A 21,144-nucleotide genomic window follows, 5' to 3' on the forward strand; every position below is an offset into this window, starting at 1 on the left:
TTCACTCCAAGTTTAAACGCAGCCAAAACCTCTCAAACAAACAGAAGCTAAACAATGTCAAAGTTAGTGTAAGGATGGCTATGCGTGAAGCGTACAGTGAATTCGAAAGTAAAATTCTATGTACCGACTTGACAGAAAATCCTAGGAAGTTCTGGTCTTACGTTAAATCAGTAAGTGGCTCAAAACAGCATATCCAGAAACTCTGGGATGATGACGGCATTGAAACAGAGGATGACACGCGTAAAGCTGAAATACTAAATTCCTTTTTCCAAAGCTGTTTCACAGAGGAAGACCACACTGCAGTTCCTTCTCTAAATCCTCGCACAAACGAAAAAATGGCTGACATCGAAATAAGTGTCCAAGGAATAGAAAAGCAACTGGAATCACTCAACAGAGGAAAGTCCTCTGGACCTGACGGGATACCAATTCGATTCCACACAGAGTAAGCGAAAGAAATTGCCCCCCTTCTAACAGCCGTGTACCGCAAGTCTCTAGAGGAACTGAAGGTTCCAAATGATTGGAAAAGAGCACAGGTAGTCCCAGTCTTCAAGAAGGGTCGTCGAGCAGATGCGCAAAACTATAGACCTATATCTCTGATGTCGATCTGTTGTAGAATTTTAGAACATGTTTTTTGCTTTAGTATCATGTCGTTTTTGGAAACCCAGAATCTACTCTGTAGGAATCAACATGGATTCCTGAAACAGCGATTGTGTGAGACCCAACTCGCTTTATTTGTGCATGAGACCCAGAAAATATTAGATACAGGCTCCCAGGTAGATGCTATTTTTCTTGACTTCCGGAAGGCATTCGATACAATTCCGCACTGTCGCCTGATAAACAAAGTAAGAATATCAGACCAGCTGTGTGGCTGGATTGAAGAGTTTTTAGCAAACAGAACACAGCATGTTGTTATCAATGGAGAGACGTCTACAGACATTAAAGTAACCTCTGGTGTGCCACAGGGGAGTGTTATGGGACCATTGCTTTTCACAATATATATAAATGACCTAGTAGATAGTGTCAGAAGTTCCATGCGGCTTTTCACGGATGATGCTGTAGTATACAGAGAAGTTGCAGCATTAGAAAATTGTAGCGAAATGCAGGAAGATCTGCAGCGGATAGGCACTTGGTGCAGGGAGTGGCAACTGACCCTTAACATAGACAAATGTAATGTATTGCGAATACATGGAAAGAAGGATCCTCTATTGTATGATTATATGATAGCAGAACAAACACTGGTAGCAGTTACTTCTGTGAAATAATTGGGAGTATGCGTGCGGAACAATTTGAAGTAGAATGATCATATAAAATTAATTGTTGGTAAGGCGGGTACCAGGTTGAGATTCATTGGGAGAGTCCTTAGAAAATGTAGTCCATCAACAACGGAGGTGGCTTACAAAACACTTGTTCGACCTATACTTGGGTATTGCTCATCAGTGTGACTTCCTTGCAGATCTGAACTCCATACATCCCAACGTCAAATCCACTATGAAGACCAAAGAGGAAGGTTAATTATCAATCATGGATGTCCTATCAAGTGAAGAGATGATGGCACCATGGGCTTTGGTGTGTTTTGGAAGTAAACGCCCCCTGACCTGTAATTGCATGCAAATAGCTGCCACCACGCTTTGCAGAGGAATGAAATACATAAAACATTAGTGAACAGATCTCACATCACCTCAGACGCTACAACTAACTTTTGCATTGAATATATGTAGCACTACACAGGCATGCTTTGCAGGCACAAAGATAAGTACTAGAGCCAAAACCTCTGCGTCAGTAAATAAATTTAAAAAAAAAGGTGGAAGACGAGCTTTTTTCACCGCCCCGAGTTTTGACCATTGCATTTTCATACATTATCCAACGAAGTAAATACAAATTCCGTATTGTTCATCTTCGAATGTAGCAGAATTTCAATGTACTACGAAAATTCGACTGGCAAGAGTGTTTGGGATGTTTGTCAATATCGCCAACTATACGTTCTGAATTTTTTCCTACCTGTGAGAAGAGATGGTTGCTAATAGGAATTGTTATGAATTGTGAATCACATGCAGTATTCTCTTCACCATAAGAATAATTCGATTGTAAAAATTTTGCCATGTATTTGTTTCGTGTTTGTTGCTATCTCATTTCAATCCTGTCTGCCGCAGTATTCTCTTCACCATAAGAATAATTAGATTGTAAAAATGTTGCCATGTATTTGTTTCGTGTTTGTTGCTATCTCATTTAAATCCTGTCTGCCTAATAAACTACGAAACTAGAGTGAGACAACAGCAAACGTGGAAGAATATACATATCATGTCATGTTTATATTCGTATTTTTCGTATGCCTAATAGTAATAGAGTCAGAAATGAAGCACGGCAATTAACTAGATATTTAAATTTAAAAATACTCTAATTTCTGTGCAGAACATAATGTACAAAAGAGGCGTCTGCAAGGATTTTCAAACGGAGAAAAATTTTCGCTAAACTCTGGTTCAGAACATCTTCCATCATACGCAGTCTATTATTTGGTTCTCGTTGATCATTATCAAAGAAAGAAGCAGTGTAAGTAACAACAAATAGCAGTCTCTTGCCATTGTTTCCTAATGACACGATTCCTCTATCTTTTTTTAAAAAAAAAAAAAAAAAAAAAAAAAAAAAAAAAAAAAAAAAAAAAAAAAAAAAACTGTAAGCGGCGGTAGCGCGCACAAAAGCAAGCCATGCCGCGAGCGGCGATAGGCCGTAAACACTCATAATCAGAAAGCGAAAAACAATGCGTGACACAGTACAGTAATGCATTTTCAGTTTCGAGTGACGTAAACACCTACAACCAAGACCACCTACAATATTATTGTAGGTGATCTTGCTACAACAAAGAGAATGGCACTTATCAGATCAAAGAAAAATAAGTAATGAATTCAAACTAGACGAAGCACGTGAAAAAGGAAGGGTACCCGTATAAATACGGACGGAGCGCCTAACGCATAGCAATGGCTACCTGGTGAAGCTTAACTTCTAAGCTTAACGACTCGAACCAAACTACTGTAGCTGTATCGTCATTCATTCGACCTAAATTGTGTCTCATATTACAATGGACCAACTTTGTTTCGATTTGGTGGTGCGGCCTAAAACTTTTCTCTCCCCTTGAATTTCGAGTCTCAAATTTCAGGTGCGGCTTAGATTCGGGAAAAATTTTTTTCCTCGATTTCGAGTCTCATTTTTCGGGTGCGGCTTAGATTCAAGTGCGGCTTAGATTCGAGTAAATACGGTACCGTGAACAGTAATAGGATGTGTCACACAATTTTGAGGTATATTGGGAATGAATTTCATTTATGATAATTCCTCAACATTATGAAAGAAGTACCGATTTCTGTTTTCAAGGAAATATTCTGTCAAATCTGTTCAGATATTCAACATGTACATATTTAATTTATTACACAATGGTGCAGAACTGTATCAAAGACTTTCTGGAAGCCAGACTGTATGGCATGTAACAAATTACATCTATTTACTGCCTTCTGAGTCTCGTGAATGAACAGAATAAACTGGGTTGCACTTGATCGGTTCTTGTGGAAACGTCGTTAATGAACTACCACTAGAGAAGTTGTTTGGTCCCTAGAAAGGCGCACAAAAACACTCCTTAATTGTACAAAATATTGAGTTACGTGAAATGGATCTCTGCACATCCATCCTGTAAACATTATTATCAACTGTAATTATCTCAGATGTTATCCAATTACATGGTACACTCCATTGTCCCACTAATGAATGATAAATCTTAGCTATAAAAGTGATCTGTTATTTCACCCATTCAATCTCTTTCAATGATAATGATAGAAACCTTTAGGACCTAAGGAAAGATGAAAATATATGAATGTGAAGTATAGGACACTAGTCTGAAAATGACTACAGCAACTGTTATAAGTGCAAGTGAAAAAACATCAAATTTTCTGTAGGTCTAATGACAATGATAAGAGCCAGGTAGGCACATTGTTGTTATAATTTGACAGGTGATACTTTCATAACAATTGAACAGTTGTTCAAGGTGTTGTGCTCCAGCTTCTATGTAAGAGTGCCATGATTGTAGAGAGTGTTCTTGCACCAGTTTTAACGATTCAAGTGTTGTTCAAGCAATGTTACCAGCACTGACAGTTTAAGCAGGAAATACACTTCTGTCTTGTCACGTGCCTCTTAGCCAAGACGTTTCATATGAGTCTACATGAAGACATGAAGTGGGAACAGATGAGATGAATGAAATGGCCACAAAACCGAATGCCCTTTTTCTATCTACTGTGCTAGCTCCGAGTGGACAGCCTCTTTGCTGACAGGGTTGAGTAGTGGCAGGGGGTCATTGTTAAGATTTTGGCCTTGGTAACACATGAAAATACCATCAATAGTCAAAAATTTTGTTCAGACTCAAGGTACAACACTTGCACACATGCTCAGATACCTATCTGTGTTAAAATGCCACTTTCAGGCTGAAGAGGGGCACTGACGCTGGATCAAATTCACCCAGCAGATTAAGGATGAGGGTCAGTGTACAAGTCAGCCTGGATGTGGTTTTCAGGTGGTTACCCAAACACCCACTAGGCGAATACTAGGATGGTAGCCAAGTCCCACCTAAGTTATATGAGGTCTGTCTAAAAAGTATCCAACCTTTGATTTTCCCGCACAAAATAGGGACGATAGAGCGGCACCACTGAACACAGTAAAGAAAGAGACCTTTATGCACATGCATGAATTTTGTCACCGCTTTCCAGCATGTCAGTCACTGCCTATCAGTCACTGAGTGAGGTGCTACAGAATGTCCTTAACGGATTAGTGATTCGCTCAAGATGACTGAATGTGCTGAGCAAAGATACATCAAATTTTGCCAAAAGATTGCTGATTCTCAAGGCAAATCAATTCGTAAGATTCAGCAGGTGTTTGGAGAAGATGTGATGGGTGTAAACAAATCAAGGAGTGGTTCAACCAATTCAAAAATGGCCGCACATCAGTGGAGATTGACCAGTATTCTGGCAGGCCCCAAACTGCTTGGAGTGCAGTTGTTGTTGAGAGGATGCAAAATTTGGTGATGGCAGATCATCGTTTGACCATGTGTGAGATTGCCTAAGAGGTTGGAGTGAGTAAAGATTCTGCACATGCAAATTTGCATGACGATTTAAATATGCATTAAGTGGCTGCGAAATTCGTGCCCAAATTGTTGTCACCGGAACAAAAAGACCTTCGTTTTGATGTTGCACAGGATCTTCTGGACACCACCAACACTGATCCTGGATTTCTGAACACCGTGATAACTGGAGATGAGTCATGGGTGTATGGGTATGACCCAGAAACAAAAAGACAGTCATCGCAATGGAGGCATACGGAGTCTCCAAGATTGAAGAAAGTGCGGCAGGGGCGGAGCAAAATCAAGATCATGCTGACTGTCTTCTTTGATGTCAGTGGAATTGTGAATCACAAATACACACTGCAAGGACAAACAGCGACAAAGGAGCACTATCAAGACATTCTTTGGCGACTCTTGTGACGCAGTTCGGCACAAAAGACCAGACATGTGGACAGTGAAAAACTGGCAACTGCATCACGACAATGCCCTTGCACATTCATCCCACTTGATCTAATATTTCTTGGCCAAACATGGAGTTACAGCCATTTGACAACCTCCCTACTCTCCAGACACGGCTCTTTGCGACTTCTGGTTGTTTCCAAAATTGAAGATGCCACTGAAAGGATCCCATTTTGAGAGTAGAGAAGAGATAATGCGGAACACAATGATGGAACTAAACTCCATTCCAAAAGAAGACTTCCAGAGGTGTTTCCAGCAGTGGAAGGATTGGTGGGCTAAGTGAGAGCAAGCACAAGGGGCCTACTTTGAAGGGGATTAGGATCCCAATCCCTTCAGGTATCCAGAATATTTTTTCTGGCCAAAGATCGGATACTTTTAAGACAGGCCTCATACAATTCAGAAACATTTAGAATACTCTGCTCACTTAACATGAATAACACTATGCACAGACAATTGAGATATACATATTCCATCCTGGAGGGGGGGGGTAACAAGATGGCAACCCCTATTACAATGCCAAGTCTGTTAATATCCATGCTGACACTGCACTGATGCGGGAAAAAAGCACCAGATAAAGAAGAAGAAGGTACAATACTCGCAGCAACCACATCTTCTATGGAACGAGGTGAGGACAGCATGTGGAAGACCACTGAGGCCAGCACGCAGCCAGAGGGTAACTATGATGTCAGCAACCGGAGGAAAGCTGAGGGCTGGAATTCATGGAGTGGCTATGAATGGCATGTCTGCTAGCAACAAGTCATGCCAACAGTGCAATCGTCCACTGTAATTCTTGCGGGTGATTTCAGTCCTCAAAAGTGCATATTGTCCTTGCAAGAGGAGGTGTAGGGTACTTCGATAACTGACAGGCATAGAAGGAAGGGAAAGTGGCTGCACTGTCCTGGTATCATACAGTTGCCATCCAGGACAGAAGTCTGCTGTGGCCGGAGTGAGCTGGAAGTCAGCTCACCAGTGGGAAGGGAGGGGGGGAGCGGGGGTTGGGCACAAAGTCCAAGGGGGTGTTCTCAGATCCTGCAGTTGAACCAGTGATGGTGAAGGCCCAAAATCATGACAGATGCTTGCAAAACCATTACCATCACCTGGCATAACCCTCTCCTTGTGATTGCTGCAAGACTGGAACCCCTTCAGCTACAAATGATAGGTATTTATACTGGTTAGTAGCTCACATGTTGTACTGATGTACATCTTCTAAATAAGGACGGTATAACAAACCCGTCATTCGAAGGTTTGCTAACTGGCCTGGCGGTCTTACAAAGGCCTTGTTCTTTTACTGCGGCTTCAGTATTGTAATGTTCAAACCACAACACTTAATAACACACAGACAGGCCACCTCCTGCTTCTACGATGATGATGTTTTGGCTCACACTAGCTTCCAAGCCTTATTGCCATTGATGTGGCAGACCTGCTGTGACCATAGCAACACACAAAAATTGTGGATGCACTACACTACATTTACAGGAACATCTGAAGTAGATATCCATAAGCAAGAAGAGCAAAGTCAACAGTGGCTCAATTTTGTTTCAGTTGCATGCAGATAGAAAAATCAGTCTACAATCCAGTCTTAACATCTGTTTCTACATATTACCAATATTGTTACCAACTATGTATATAATAAATATTTTTATTATATTGTAGAAAATATGATTCATAAACTGCCTGGCAGAATTACCCCACAACATGTTCAGCTCAGTAGTTTTAGAGTCAGTCATGTTCTGAGAATAGCCCCTTATTTGAAATATGTACTCTGACCTTCTAAATCAGACATGAAAGTTTATATCAATAATCATGGAAACAAACTCTAATATTCAACAGACACCACAACAAAGTGACTCTTCTTCTAAACTGAGTTGAGTTCTTTTGAATTTTGTAGCGCTTATTTCTGTAGCTCCTTATTAGCTCCCTGTAACATCCCATTTTGATTTTACTTAAGTATGCCCCTCAAGTACTTTTGACTGTGTCCTTGTTGTGACAGGAATTTCAGCACTGAAGCAGTATCTGTACTCTTGTGTTATCAGGATCTTCCAGGAGTTATCAGAAATTTGTAGGGTTGGAATATTTAGACACATAAATTGTGTCCATAATTAAAGTTCTAGTTTAAAAACACTATAGAAAGAGAGGCACTGCTCACAATGACATCAATTTGAACAGCATGTTACTGACATAGGGGGAAATGTCGGGGAGCAAAATGCAATTGTGTGTCATTGGCTGTAACATACAGTCTTGCCTCCTGTCAATGAGGGGAATTTGAACAGTAACCACTATATTAGGGAAGTTTTGGAACCCATGATATTTCCCCCCCTGCACCCAACTCCACAAATTATATTTCAGTAGGACCATGCTCATCTACATGTGGCAAGAAATGAGCAAACCTTCTTCTAGGAATGACAACTACCAGTACCTTCCTGACCTGCATGTCTGCTTGACATGTTGTCTATAGAACATATCTGAGATATGGTCAGATGAAATTTGTTCATTCTGGTCCTCCTCCAATCACTGTTAATGCTCTGTGGATACACCTACAAACTGTATGGGACTGTGTTCCCCAGCAGCATATCCACATCGTTTGTGATTCTGTCCCATGACGTCTAGAGGCTTTAACTGTAATACTGGCAGTTTCCCACCTTACTTACCATATTTAGTCGAATCTAAGCCGCACTCGAATATAAGCCGCACCTGAAAAATGACACTCGAAATCAAGGAATTAAATTTGAGACTTGAAATTCAAGGGGAGAGAAAAGTTTTAGGCCGCACATCCAAATCGAAACAAAGTTGGTCCATAGTAATATGAGACACAATTTAGGTCGAATGAATGACAATACAGCTACAGTAGTTGGTTCGAGTCGTAAGCTTAGCAGGTAAGCTTTACCAGGTAGCCATTGCAATGCGTCAGGCGCTCCGTCCGTATTTATACGGGTACCCTTCCTTTTTCACGTGCTTCGTCTCATTTGAATTGATTGCTTATTTTTCTTTGATCTGATAAGTGCTGTTCGCTTTGTTATAGGTGTTTATGTCATTCTAAGCTGAAAATGCATTATTTTAGTGTGTCATGCATTGTTTGTCGCATTCTGATAATGAGTGTTTACGACCTGCCGCCGCTCGCAGCATGGCTTGCTTTTGTGCGCCGACTGCTATTTGTTTTCTTTGCTGCTTACTTTGATAATGATCAAGAAGAACCAAATAATAGACTGCATATGATAAGAAGATGTTCTGAACGAGAGTTTAGTGAAAATTTTTCTCTGTTTGAAAATATTTGCAGACGCCTCTTTCGCACATTACATTCTGCACAGAAATTAGAGTCGTCTTAGATTTAAAAATCTAGTCAATTGCCGTGCTTCATTTCTGACTGTATCACTATTAGGCATAAGAATAGTATGAATATAAACATGACATGATATGTATATTCTTACGTGTTTGCTATTGTCTCACTCTAGTTTCATAGTTTATTAGGCAGACAGGATTTAAATGAGATAGTAGCAAACACGAAAGAATACATGGCAAAATGTTTATATTCGTATTATTCTTATGGTGAAGAGAATACTACCTTTGATTCACAATTCATAAAAGTTCCTATTTGCAACCATCTCTTCTCACATGTAGGAAAAAATTCAGAACATAGAGTTGGCCTTATTGACAAACATCCCAAACAGTCTTGCCACTCAGATTTTCGTAGTACATTGAAATGCTGCCACATTCGAAGATGAATAATACGGCATTTGTATTTACTTCGTTGGATAATGTATGAAAATGCAATGGTCAAAACTCGGGGCGGTGAAAAAAGCTCGTCTTCCACCTTTTTTTTTTAAATTTATTTACTGACGCAGAGGTTTTGGCTCTAGTACTTATCTTTGTGCCTGCAAAGCATGCCTGTGTAGTGCTACATATATTCAATGCAAAAGTTAGTTGTAGCGTCACCTACCAACATTTTTCAGAACTTCCGCTTACTTTGCACTCGATTCTAAGCAGCAGATGGTTTTTTGGATTACAAAAACCAGAAAAAAAGTGTGGGTTAGATTCGAGTAAATACAGTAGTTCTGATGGTCAATCTGCATGTATAGTTCTGTAATTCTTTTCACTTGTTTATAATCATGTCCCTAACTTGTGGCACACATTTCACTGATTCACATTGCCTTCTTCTTGCAGCTACAATTTTCACAAACAATAGAGCACATTAATTCCAATCACACAAGATTCTTCATCCTAACTTCCTATTCTAAACACATATCATTCAGTCTACAGATGGAAGGTTTAAATTCTTCTATTACTATGGCATGATCAGAGAACGTACACATATTTTGCATTTTCCAGCCAGGTTATCTTGTATTTAGACAATACACAGACATTAAGATGTTTATTATGGCAGTAAATAAACCATCAGAATTGGTGTCCAGTCTATCTTGTGATACATATTTAACATGGAATTTAATATTAGACTACTATTTATTCCTGGTTTCAGACAACTTTCTGTTCCAAGCGTTACACGTGTGTTATAACCATTACTGAGTATCTTTAATTTTGGGACCCTACTCTGATCACTTCTGCAGTTAACTAGTATTCAGTATAACATTTCTTTTGCTAAACTGAAATAATATTTCGTGACATCTTTAACAGCTACTGGTGACTGTTCATGCCCCAGTGGATGACCAGACCAAACAGCTGATCCAGTGTGCAGAGTTATTTTAACAGACCTCATTTGCATGCCACAAGCACTGCACTAACCTAACAGTTACTTTCCAAGTGTAGTGTACACCTCACACACACACACACACACACACACACACACACACACACACACACACACACACACACACACAGCAGCTGAAGGTATTAATATATATTTCGTTCTAGATGACTGCAGGTCATCAATGGTGTCTGTTCTTTCAAACATGTCTAAAAGAACAGACACCATATCCATATGAGTAATACACTTGACAAAACGTGCTGAAGAAAGGTAAGGGAACTGCCTCAGTATTTTAAGTTCCAAGGAACACATGCAAAGTGGATGACTACATTTATATTTGAACAAATAACACATCATTAAAACATCCTATCAGGAGATAAACCCCAACTTTGAGTTTCAAAGCAGTAGCTACACCACGTACATCACAACACAATAAAAGCTCACTTGTGCCAGGAACTTTTATACGCCTTAAGTCATATACCAAGCTTGCTTGATCAAACACTTTACCTATGAATCTTTTCTCCTTTTTAAAATCTATTACAGTTCAAGATACTAAGGTACAATACAGTCCAATTATGTTGTAGTTTTCTATTACAGAATTTGATGAGAAACAATCACTATAATAAATGCTAAGATTTGTATAACACAAAAGTGTCAATTAACAATGAAATGAACCTAAAGATTAATAACATTTTTATCTCTTTCTCAAGTGCAATCTGTATCAGCTTGGGCAATTATTACACAAATTTGTTATTTTTCACTTTTGTATTTTCTAATGGTGTAATTTTGGGAGCTCAAAAATATAATTCAGCTTAATCAGTTTACACACATGATTCTTTGTTAGTTTGGCTGACTGCAAGTGGAATCTAATTATCAAAATAAAGTTTTAGTTTCGCTACAAGAAGCATTGACAATGTTTAATCAAAACTGTAAAATAATATTGCATCACAAATGCTGCCAAACAGGAATCACATATTTTAGAAATAGAAAATAAAAGTAGATTCTCTCTAAATCTAATCTTCAAGTAGAGAAGCTATACATTCAAGTAGAGAGGCTATACATTTCTTGCATTCAATGTAATTCTTTATCTCCTAAATTTTTAATCAGGAGTGTCATTCACAAACAATAAGCTATTTGTGACTAATGACACAAAAATTAATACAATTAGTATCATTACAATGAAAAATTAGAATACTTCTTACCTCTTTTGCAAATACCTCTCGGTTGCTGCAGGTCAAATTACCACCCAGACCACGTACAAGGCAAAGGGCATATTCTGATTTACTAGTAACACCTGCTAAGTGAGACAAACCATTTTTCACCAACCCTATTAGTGAAAAGGGAACTACAGCTTCACCATTTTGTAACACCCACTGTATACCTGTAATGGAGAAAAGAAATTTACTTTCAGATGCCTCAAACTGAAAATTAAAAGTTATTTAAATATTTAATTGTTTTTTAAATTAATGTCATGACTATCACTTTCATAAAAAAATAATAATAATAAAATGCACAAACTAACATGAAAAGTGACAAAAGCTACATGTGTGAAACATAACGAGCACACACCACCATGTAATTCTTAAAACAGGAAGTTTCTTTCCCTGTAGGAGAAAAGGTATCAATAATCCTTCTGAATCCTCTGTTAAACTACATCTTACATTATTATTTTCACTCTGGATCCAATGTTGGATAATGTCTTACATGTTTCCAATATTGCAAAATAAATAAGAACTACCAAGAGCACAGTGAGCAAAACAATTGAACTGGAAAGGGTTAAGGGCCAAAAAGTTTGCGAACTAACTGAAGAACTGTAAGAAAAGTTTGCCCAGAATCCCCCTCATGAGTGCTTCTACTTCTGTCTGAGGAGCTTGATCCCTCACAAAAGCACATTCTTTCAGAGGTAATGGGGATAAGTACACCCTCTTGGGTAATCCAATTCACATGAAAATATGTATCAGATGGAACAAGGGGGGACCAAAACGAAAGAATTCGCCCAACCCAAGGTATGATGCAATCCCTGCTGAAGGTGTGTACCACACATGACAAAGTGTAGTGAATGGAGCATCACAGATACCATGTGAACTCTGGGGTTCTGCTGGTATAGACTGATGTGTCACCTGTAGTGTCCAGGGACCAAATGAATAACACAGTGGGAAACACACACATACACACACACACTGTGGAACTTGATGTTCAAACACCTCAAACAGCCAGATATTGGGCACTTAGCCAATGGAAACTGTTTCTGCAAAAGGATTGGGGGAGGGACCATTTCCCTGGGTGGAAAGTGGTGCTGAGAAACTGGGTCAGATCAACATTAAGGCTATAACTTGGGCACAGAGGAGGAAACTTCTTACAGAACAAAGAGACATGGAAGGAAAGAAAAGGCTTCCTAAGAACAAATGGAGAGAGCTAAAAAGTCTTAAACCTAAGATCCCCAACAAAGACTGACTCAAAATGAAGAGGGTAAAGAGAACTCTTCTGCTGCTAACAGAGGTAGTAACAGAATGAGCAAAATGTCTGTTACTTTCAATTCACAGGTGAAAAACATCCAGCAAAGCTAACCCAGGCAACTAGGAACCAAACCCATAGTACTGCACTCTTGGTTTTTTGGGTAGCAGTTATTCAACAAGGCTATGCTCTTGTTAGCACCTTTTCTCAGCGGGACAAGTTAGTCCAGATGACCCATTTTTCAAAAAATTGGGAAATACACTAGTCAAGGCCTCAAACTCAGGAGGGTCTATCTGGATAAGGATGCTCTGATCTTTGTTTAGGGGATGAGGCAAAGCTGCTGGTCAACACAGCAACAGAACTGTTCAAGACCACTAAAATATCAGTTTGTGTGCCAAAACTACTCAAAGATATTCCCCCAGAGATTTCGTTATAGAAATTATGGGTTCAGAACCAGAAAGTCTACACAAAGGACCAGAGGATCACTCATAAGAAGCTTGGAACTGTTGGTCAACCCCTTTGGTAGAAGTTGGAGAGAAAATCGTGAAGGCAATATGAAGGTTCTCACAGGTTCCTGCAAGGGAGATCAAAGACAATGATGGCGGCAAATTGGTGGCTAGAATTGTTGCAGATAAACCTGCAGCAAAGTAAGGGGGCAACCACCTTCTGGGAAGACAGGAGAACAACACTGCCTTGATCCAAGGATCCTCCTTGTAAAAAGCGGGTATATCAGACCTTGAGGAACTGGAGGTAAGCTGAAGCTGATTTATGCCAGGAATATAAAAACCACTCAGAACAACCATTTATTTTAAAAATGGAATTTCATTGATGTCAATGATGAACTTCCGTTCCAAGGACTTAGTGACCATCAGAATTAAATACGTAAGAAGGGACTACAAGGAAAGTAGCATTGGTCTCAGTATACCTTCCTAATGAGGGCAGTGCTCAACCCATCACAGGAAATTATGAGACTGATAGACAACTGCTTGTACCTGAACAGGCAACCGCTAGTTGGTTGTGATGTCAATGGCCACAATTTACATGGGAAAGTAGTGATGTCAACAGCAAAGGTGAGTGCCTACTTTAATACCTATTGGAGGGTAACCTAGAGATCTTGAATAGGGGTACAGAACTTACCTTCAGAAATATACCTTAGTTGAATAAAATCAGGAATTGCAACGAGAGCAATCAAGAAGCGTGTTTAACTTTGTAAGAACAAGGTAACATGTGAAAAACATCAAGAGGGCCTTTACTAAATACAGTCTGTATGGTAACCAAGTGAAACAGTCATCCTGGAAGCCATTCAGTGAAGAGGTGAAAGACACAGTTGCCAGAGCCACTTCCCAATATCCTCACTAGGACAACAACACATCCATGAGGCACTCTGAGGAGGAAGGATAGTTAGTATACTAGATCATTGCATGAGAGGTTGGATGTGCTCCTCAAGACTCAGTTACCCCAATGTACTCTAGCAGATATGATTAAGACAAAGATTCAGCCCATATGAGGTACTGGTTTACAGGTAACAAATGGTAATCTACTAAGCTACATGTGGGTTTCAAGAAAATCCAGTAGGCAATGGGAACAATTCAACTATTTTAATCACCAGGTTAAGATGGTGTCTTTCCAGCTATGGTGCAACAAGCAGGAAACATATTAAACAGATTCCTATGCAGACTGTTTGGTCAGTTTAGCTGCAGAAGTCATTCCTAATGCTTGGAGGACAGTGAAAATTGTTGTCACTCTGAACTCCATGAAAACTAATCATACCATGACTGATGAGATGAGTTCAATCAGTCTACCCTCCTTTCTTCTAAAGGCATTAGAGAAACTGGTTAATGTACTCATTATGGAAGGGAGGTTAACTGAAGTTCCTCTATGTGAAAACCAGCATGTGTATCAATGAGGCAAATCATTCAAAACAGCACTTCACCAACTTGTTTGAGAAGGCAAAAAAAGCACTACACTTTCAGAAAATGGTGCTCTGCATCTTCTTAGATACTGAGGAAACTTTCAGCAACACAACCTTTGAATCCATAGCTCAAGCTGCAGAAGTGCATAGCATCAAGACCACTATACACCAGTGGATGCAGTTTGCTAAGACAATTTTTGCCAAGGATATGCAGATGCTTCAGTCATAGCAATACTTGGTAAATTTGCATGAACACTGGTGCTACAAACTCTGAACATCGTGTATAACTAGTGTCATAAACAGGATCTAAGGCAGCATTTTACACACTTGTTAGGCTGCAAACTTGTCAATACAATTACATAAGGGATGCATAATTAGTTCACATCATTTGTTTCACAAATATTCAGTTTATTTAACAAACGAGGCACCAGGTTCCAAAAACTGCCTTATCCACCTTTGGTCAGAACTGAATTGGCAGTGATTTCTGAATATACTCCATCCTGTCCAACATCCAGTTAATGCATGATGTTCCAAACCGTGTCATATCCCATTAATTTTAAATGTTAAATACCTACATCTGTAGAAAACAATGTCATATCCACATTTTATTTATTTATTTATTTCCTGTTGGTTCCAAAACTCACATTGTTAATGTTGTTTCCAAAAACTGCCTGATCCCCAAACAACCTTTTTTTTGAAAATTTAACCCTTTGGCTGCTGTGGATATGTATAAATGTACTGCTCTGTCATTCCCCAGGTGCTGTGGACACATACAGGCACACAACTTGCATTTTCCTACAGTGCTATTGATGTCTGTATGTGTCCTGACCTGCCAATTTCTCATTGTTGTGGACAGATTACTTCCATATCTCAGAGAATAAAAAAGTTTAGTGTACTTATCATATAATGTAAGTGCCTCTTCGCAGGCCCCATTTCGATATCTTGAACCATTTATTAAATATGATGATGATTGTTATGATTACTTGATTTGTGATGCATGCAGTCATCCATCAGTATCTTACCTAAATTTCACTCACTGCAATGTGTGAGCTAAAATCGACCATACACAAAGTTTGCATAATGCATTTTTACCTCTGCATACTTAATAAAATGCAGCACAATAGCTATAATGTACAATGAAAATAAATTTAGTCCTTTATGGAGCAAAGATATCAGGGAGTAAGATGTACAAAAATCAATTATTTTTGCCTAATAGTTTTCTTAAAATTGGATGATAAGTATTTCATAACAGCTAGCAAGTCCACCTGAACAGAACTGGGAACATTGGATGCAACCACCTGTTGGATCTAAAAATCAGTATTTCGAGAATGAAACAAGATGTCCTTCAGCTCTCAATTTCAAGTAAAATTTTAATATCTTACCTACATCCAATTTTTTTTCGCCTTATTGTTTTCTTAAAGTCAGGTGATGTGTGTTTCATATTGGTCAGATTGAAGTCTCTTAGCACAAGCACCAACCAACATTTGGCACACAAAAGTCGCACCCCTCCCACTCAGAATGCAGAGAGTACATCTGTTGCAGCGAAAGGGTTAAAATATGATTCTGTAATGTTTGTTATCTATCAACATCCAGTTTATGATAAGAACTGAAGTGCTATTTGAAAGTTTATAAAGATTTGCCACTTTCAAAGAAGCATTGAATGTATAGTATTTAAGGTTACAGGTTGCCAGCAGTGAAGCATTTGGCAGAAAGCTGGTGTAACTTATGTACAGTTTGGAATGCTAAAGGGGTTTCACTGCATTGTAACAATTTGTGGATTATCTACAATATGTGGAGAAAGTAAATAGAAAGAAAGGTAGAAAGAAGATTAGTGTTACAAATTCTTGGGAAAAGAGGACAGCGTAATAGGTATCTGTCAAAGAGGTTGCCTAATAAACCAAATTGGATGAACAAGAAAGGTGTCTTTACATCTACATCTACATGACTACTCTGCAATTCACATTTAAGTGCTTGGCAGAGGGTTCATCGAACCACAATCATACTATCTCTCTACTATTCCACTCCCTAACAGTGCGCGGGAAAAACGAACACATAAACCTTTCTGTTCGAGCTCTGATTTCTCTTATTTTATTTTGATGATCATTCCTACCTATGTAGGTTGGGCTCAACAAAATATTTTCGCATTCGGAAGAGAAAGTTGGTGACTGAAATTTCGTAAAAAGATCTCGCCGCGACGAAAAACATCTTTGCTGTAATGACTTCCATCCCAATTCGCATATGATATCTCTCCCCTATTACGTGATAATATAAAATGAGCTGCCCTTTTTTGCACCCTTTCGATGTCTTCCGTCAATCCCACCTGGTAAGGATCCCACACCGCGCAGCAATATTCTAACAGAGGACGAACGAGCGTAGCGTAAGCTGTCTCTTTAGTGGACTTGTTGCATCTTCTAAGTGTTCTGCCAATGAAACGCAACCTTTGGCTCGCCTTCCCCACAATATTATCTATGTGGTCTTTCCAACTGAAGTTGTTCATAATTTTAACACCCAGGTACTTCGTTGAATTGACAGCCTTGAGAATTGTACTATTTATCGAGTAATCGAATTCCAACGGATTTCTTTTGGAACTCATGTGGATCACCTAACACTTTTCGTTATCTAGTGTCAACTGCCACCTGCCACACCAGACAGCAATCTTTTCTAAATCGTTTTGCAACTGATACTGGTCTTCGGATGACCTTACTAGACGGTAAATTACAGCATCATCTGCGAACAATCCAAGAGAACTGCTCAGATTGTCACCCAGGTCATTTATATAGATCAGGAACAGCAGAGGTCCCAGGACGCTTCCCTGGGGAACACCTGATATCACTTCAGTTTTACTCGATGATTTGCTGTCTATTACTACGAACTGCGACCTTCCTAACAGGAAATCACGAATCCAGTCGCACAACTGAGATGATACCCCATAGACACGCAGCTTGATTAGAAGTCGCTTGTGAGGAACGGTGTCAAAAGCTTTCCGGAAATCTAGAAATACGGAATGAACTTGAGATCCCCTGTCAATAGCGGCCATTACTTTGTGCGAATAAAGAGCTAGCTGCGTTGCACAAGAGCGATGTTTTCTGAAGCCATGCTGATTACGTATCAATAGATCGTTCCCTTCGAGGTAATTCATAATGTTTTAATACTGTATATGATCCAGTGAGCTCAGTATACAATACATTATAAGACTTCACAAAAACTTCCACTGCATCCCAACAAAACAACATCAAGATGAGGTCACAGTTCAAGACACTATTTAACAACAACTAGTATGAAAACATGAAAAAGAAGGCAGCAGGAATATTGTGTCTGTTGTAAGGAGTACTGCTATCTTAATGTATCAATATTCTACTCCTTACTTATAGCTGCCTTCTGGAATGTTTGGAGAAGAGCAAGCCTCTTCTATGAGGGTGCATTGCCCTGCCATATAATAACAACAATGGCCCAGTCCTAGTGATCACATGCAGTCCTGGTGTGTGCAGAAGAGTTGGTGTTAAGCTTCTGTAAGGAGCGGCCACATGCTGCTGCACCATGGATAAGTAATGAGCAGACTTTTGTAGAAATGGAATTAATAGTTAAACATGTTAGTTCAGTTTGCAGAAAGGAAGTAGTTCAGTAATCCAGTTATTTCCCAGAAAGGTGCACAGGATTAGCTGAGAGATTTATGGTTGAGACATAGTGTTTGAGAATCAGTAACTATCATGAAGAAACATATTGTTAGTAGAATTTAAGAGAAAGTGCTTCCATGATCAATGATCATCTGTTTAATTAATATGGAAATGTAGCAATGGTTGCTTCAGTGAATATGAAACAAATGTAACTGTTAAAAGAGACTGGATGAGCACATGCATTATTAGGGAAGTGTGTTCGTGCTAAGTGACGGTTTTTCATTCTTCAATAAAATAACTTTGATATTTAAAAAATGAAAGAGACATATATTCATATTAGGCATGTGATTGGGTTCATTTTGCAATGAAAGGTGATTCTATGTAAAAATTCCTACACTTGAGTGTGATACTCCAACAGCCACAAAAACAAAACAAAAAAGGCAAGACATTAATGAGAGAAACAATGAGCCTTACAGCATGAAGTACTTCCTGAAAGTGAGTCCAATAAGCAGTAATTAAACATTGATTCAAGTATGTCAGGAAACCTTCTCTTCTGTTCTGGCATTAAGAAAGACAGGATTCAAATCCAATGCAAACAACATTTATTGAGTGCTACATCTCCTAGAGGAAAAGGACGGGGAGGCACATAGTAAAAGAAGTTCTGTGGAAGAAGATAAGTTGTTAAGAAATTTACTGATAAACTGTAGCCTATTGATTCACACTATTATAGGCACAAATCTAATAAGAAATACCTTTCTTCTGGTCTTAGAGTAAGGGAGCTTTGGTAGACCTACACTTAATCAATTGTTTGAAACTTTAACATCAAACAGAGAAAGAAGAAATGAAGATAAAATACTATTTTTGCAAATATTTGTGACCAAATATAAGTTTTAAGTCTTCCAGAACTGGTTTGTTTCAGTGTGTCTGTGACTGGAAAGAAGAGTGAAGATTTCAACTCTTTCTCATGAAGATAAAAACCTTTTAATTAGAAAACTGAGAGTGTATGCTGTTATACGCTAAGGTATTTGTAAAGTTACTATAAACTGAGGATTCTAATGCTGTGATGTCTTCCTTTCACTGCCAGAAGAAAATTATACTAACAAAACTTCCTGATTAAGCAGCATATTATGCTAGACAGCTGTGTGCTTATAAATTAACAGCTTAAATTTTGGTAGTTTGATGGCACCTAAAACAAGAAAAATATGACAGTCTTAACTTGGTTCCAGACAGTTCGCTGTAAAAGATCACACAAAATTTCATCTGCAATGTGTAAGTGCGTGACAACTTTTCAGTTTGTAGCTATCAGCAATTAAATTGAACTGTTCTGCTATGGCTGTTCAGGAAAAAGGATAAATTATATACCAATTGGAAAGCTTTGCTTTGGACTGTGCAACACAGCTCCTGTGAATGTTAAAGAAGAGCAAGTAGTCTACCCAGTTGTTGGCCACTTCTTTCTTCTGCCAGATTGTGTATTCAGAAGTACTGAAGATGCTGTGCAAGAGAAATAAGTCATTGTTTCTCCAGAAGAATACTTTCAACTTTTTTTGAGTGAAGGCATTGTCAAAAAGTTAGGAAGAGATGCATATAACTTAAGGGACTGGAAATGGTCAGATAATGGAACACTGAAACCTCCATCACTTTGGCACTTCAAACCCTCTAGGTGCAAATATATATACATAAAAAAGGCAGGTTGTCTGTTGTAGTAAAGGAAAAAGCATTGTATATGTCTGACATTTCAGTGTCACAGACTGATTTTTTGTGTTGGTAGTTATGTTCTGACCCAAATTTTTTAGCACATTATTTAAGAAAATTGCCTATCAACATTCTCATGCTTTGTGAAAACCAAAAAAATGGATCAGAAATTTTTTGAAACCTGTACCTCAAATGTAATTATAAAAACATGTTTATTGCAGAAAAATTATTTACACCAATTTAATTTGATCAACAGCAGCCCAAAATCTGTGCATCTCTGATCTAAAGCATAGTCCCAGGAAAACTGTTGCAGTACTGTTCATGAGGAAGCACCTCCAGGACATATACTGGAATATTACGCTCTTCAACCAAAATTTTCCAGAATAGGGGATGGTCAAGCATCTACGAATAACCCCGGATGCGAAACTAGCAGAGACTCCTCTCATAAAGAATATATGTTACAAGGCAAAATTTGCTCTTATGTGCACTAGGTAGGCCTGTGTAAAAAACTAGAGTCTTAGTACTAAGTATTTTCATTGGATTTTGACCTCTCCAATAAGAACTATTATAATTAATAGTGCCAGAGTATGGTGGAATATAGAAGAATAGGAAGTAGTTGTCAGGAGCTTGAGAAGATTCACAGATTGGTTTACTTAGCCATAATGGATGGAACTACACTCCCACTGATGTGTTGGAGATCATATTTGGCACTCCTCCATTATGTCTTTGGGTTACAATAGAGGCAGCAGCAGGAGCATACAGATTGAAGAGAGGAAAAAAACTTCCAGCTGCTTCAAAAAACATTTCTACGTAACCATAGGAAAAAGGGAGCAGTGGAAGGAAGAACCATAGTACCATTCAGGTAACATAGTCTTGTTTACTGAGGCACTAAAACAGATGAAAATTCTTGGGCCAGGTTGCACGAAGTGCAGCCTCAACCTGAGAGTGTAATTTGTCTACGAAAACTGGAAACAGTATTCATTATCAGTGTATGCATGGAGTGAATCTACATAGTTGTTACAATTATTCTAGTATTTAAATTCATTCAGATAACAAAAAGGCTATCATACCCTGTAATAAGACCAAAGGTCATTGCACAATGCCAGGGAAAAGCAACAGAGTAAACCTGCTGTGGGTTCCTGGTCACTCAGGAGTCAGTGTTATCAAACAAGCTGATATGCTACGCAGGACTAGGGGTGATGACTCCATTTGCTGGATTGAAACT

General features: G+C 38.8%; 1 protein-coding gene across 1 annotated transcript in view; it reads right to left on the minus strand.

Moving 5' to 3' along the window:
• LOC126328907 (cytoplasmic dynein 2 heavy chain 1) overlaps positions 1-21,144 on the minus strand; it is a 906,666-nt gene that overhangs the window by 370,633 nt on the left and 514,889 nt on the right. The window contains exon 40 of the mRNA XM_049996078.1: positions 11,450-11,628. Coding sequence (XP_049852035.1) covers positions 11,450-11,628 — 179 coding nt within the window. The remainder of the gene's footprint in view (positions 1-11,449; positions 11,629-21,144) is intronic.

The sequence above is a fragment of the Schistocerca gregaria genome, chromosome 2 (genome assembly GCF_023897955.1).
Source record: "Schistocerca gregaria isolate iqSchGreg1 chromosome 2, iqSchGreg1.2, whole genome shotgun sequence".
In the NCBI taxonomy this organism is placed as follows: Eukaryota; Metazoa; Arthropoda; class Insecta; order Orthoptera; family Acrididae; genus Schistocerca; species Schistocerca gregaria.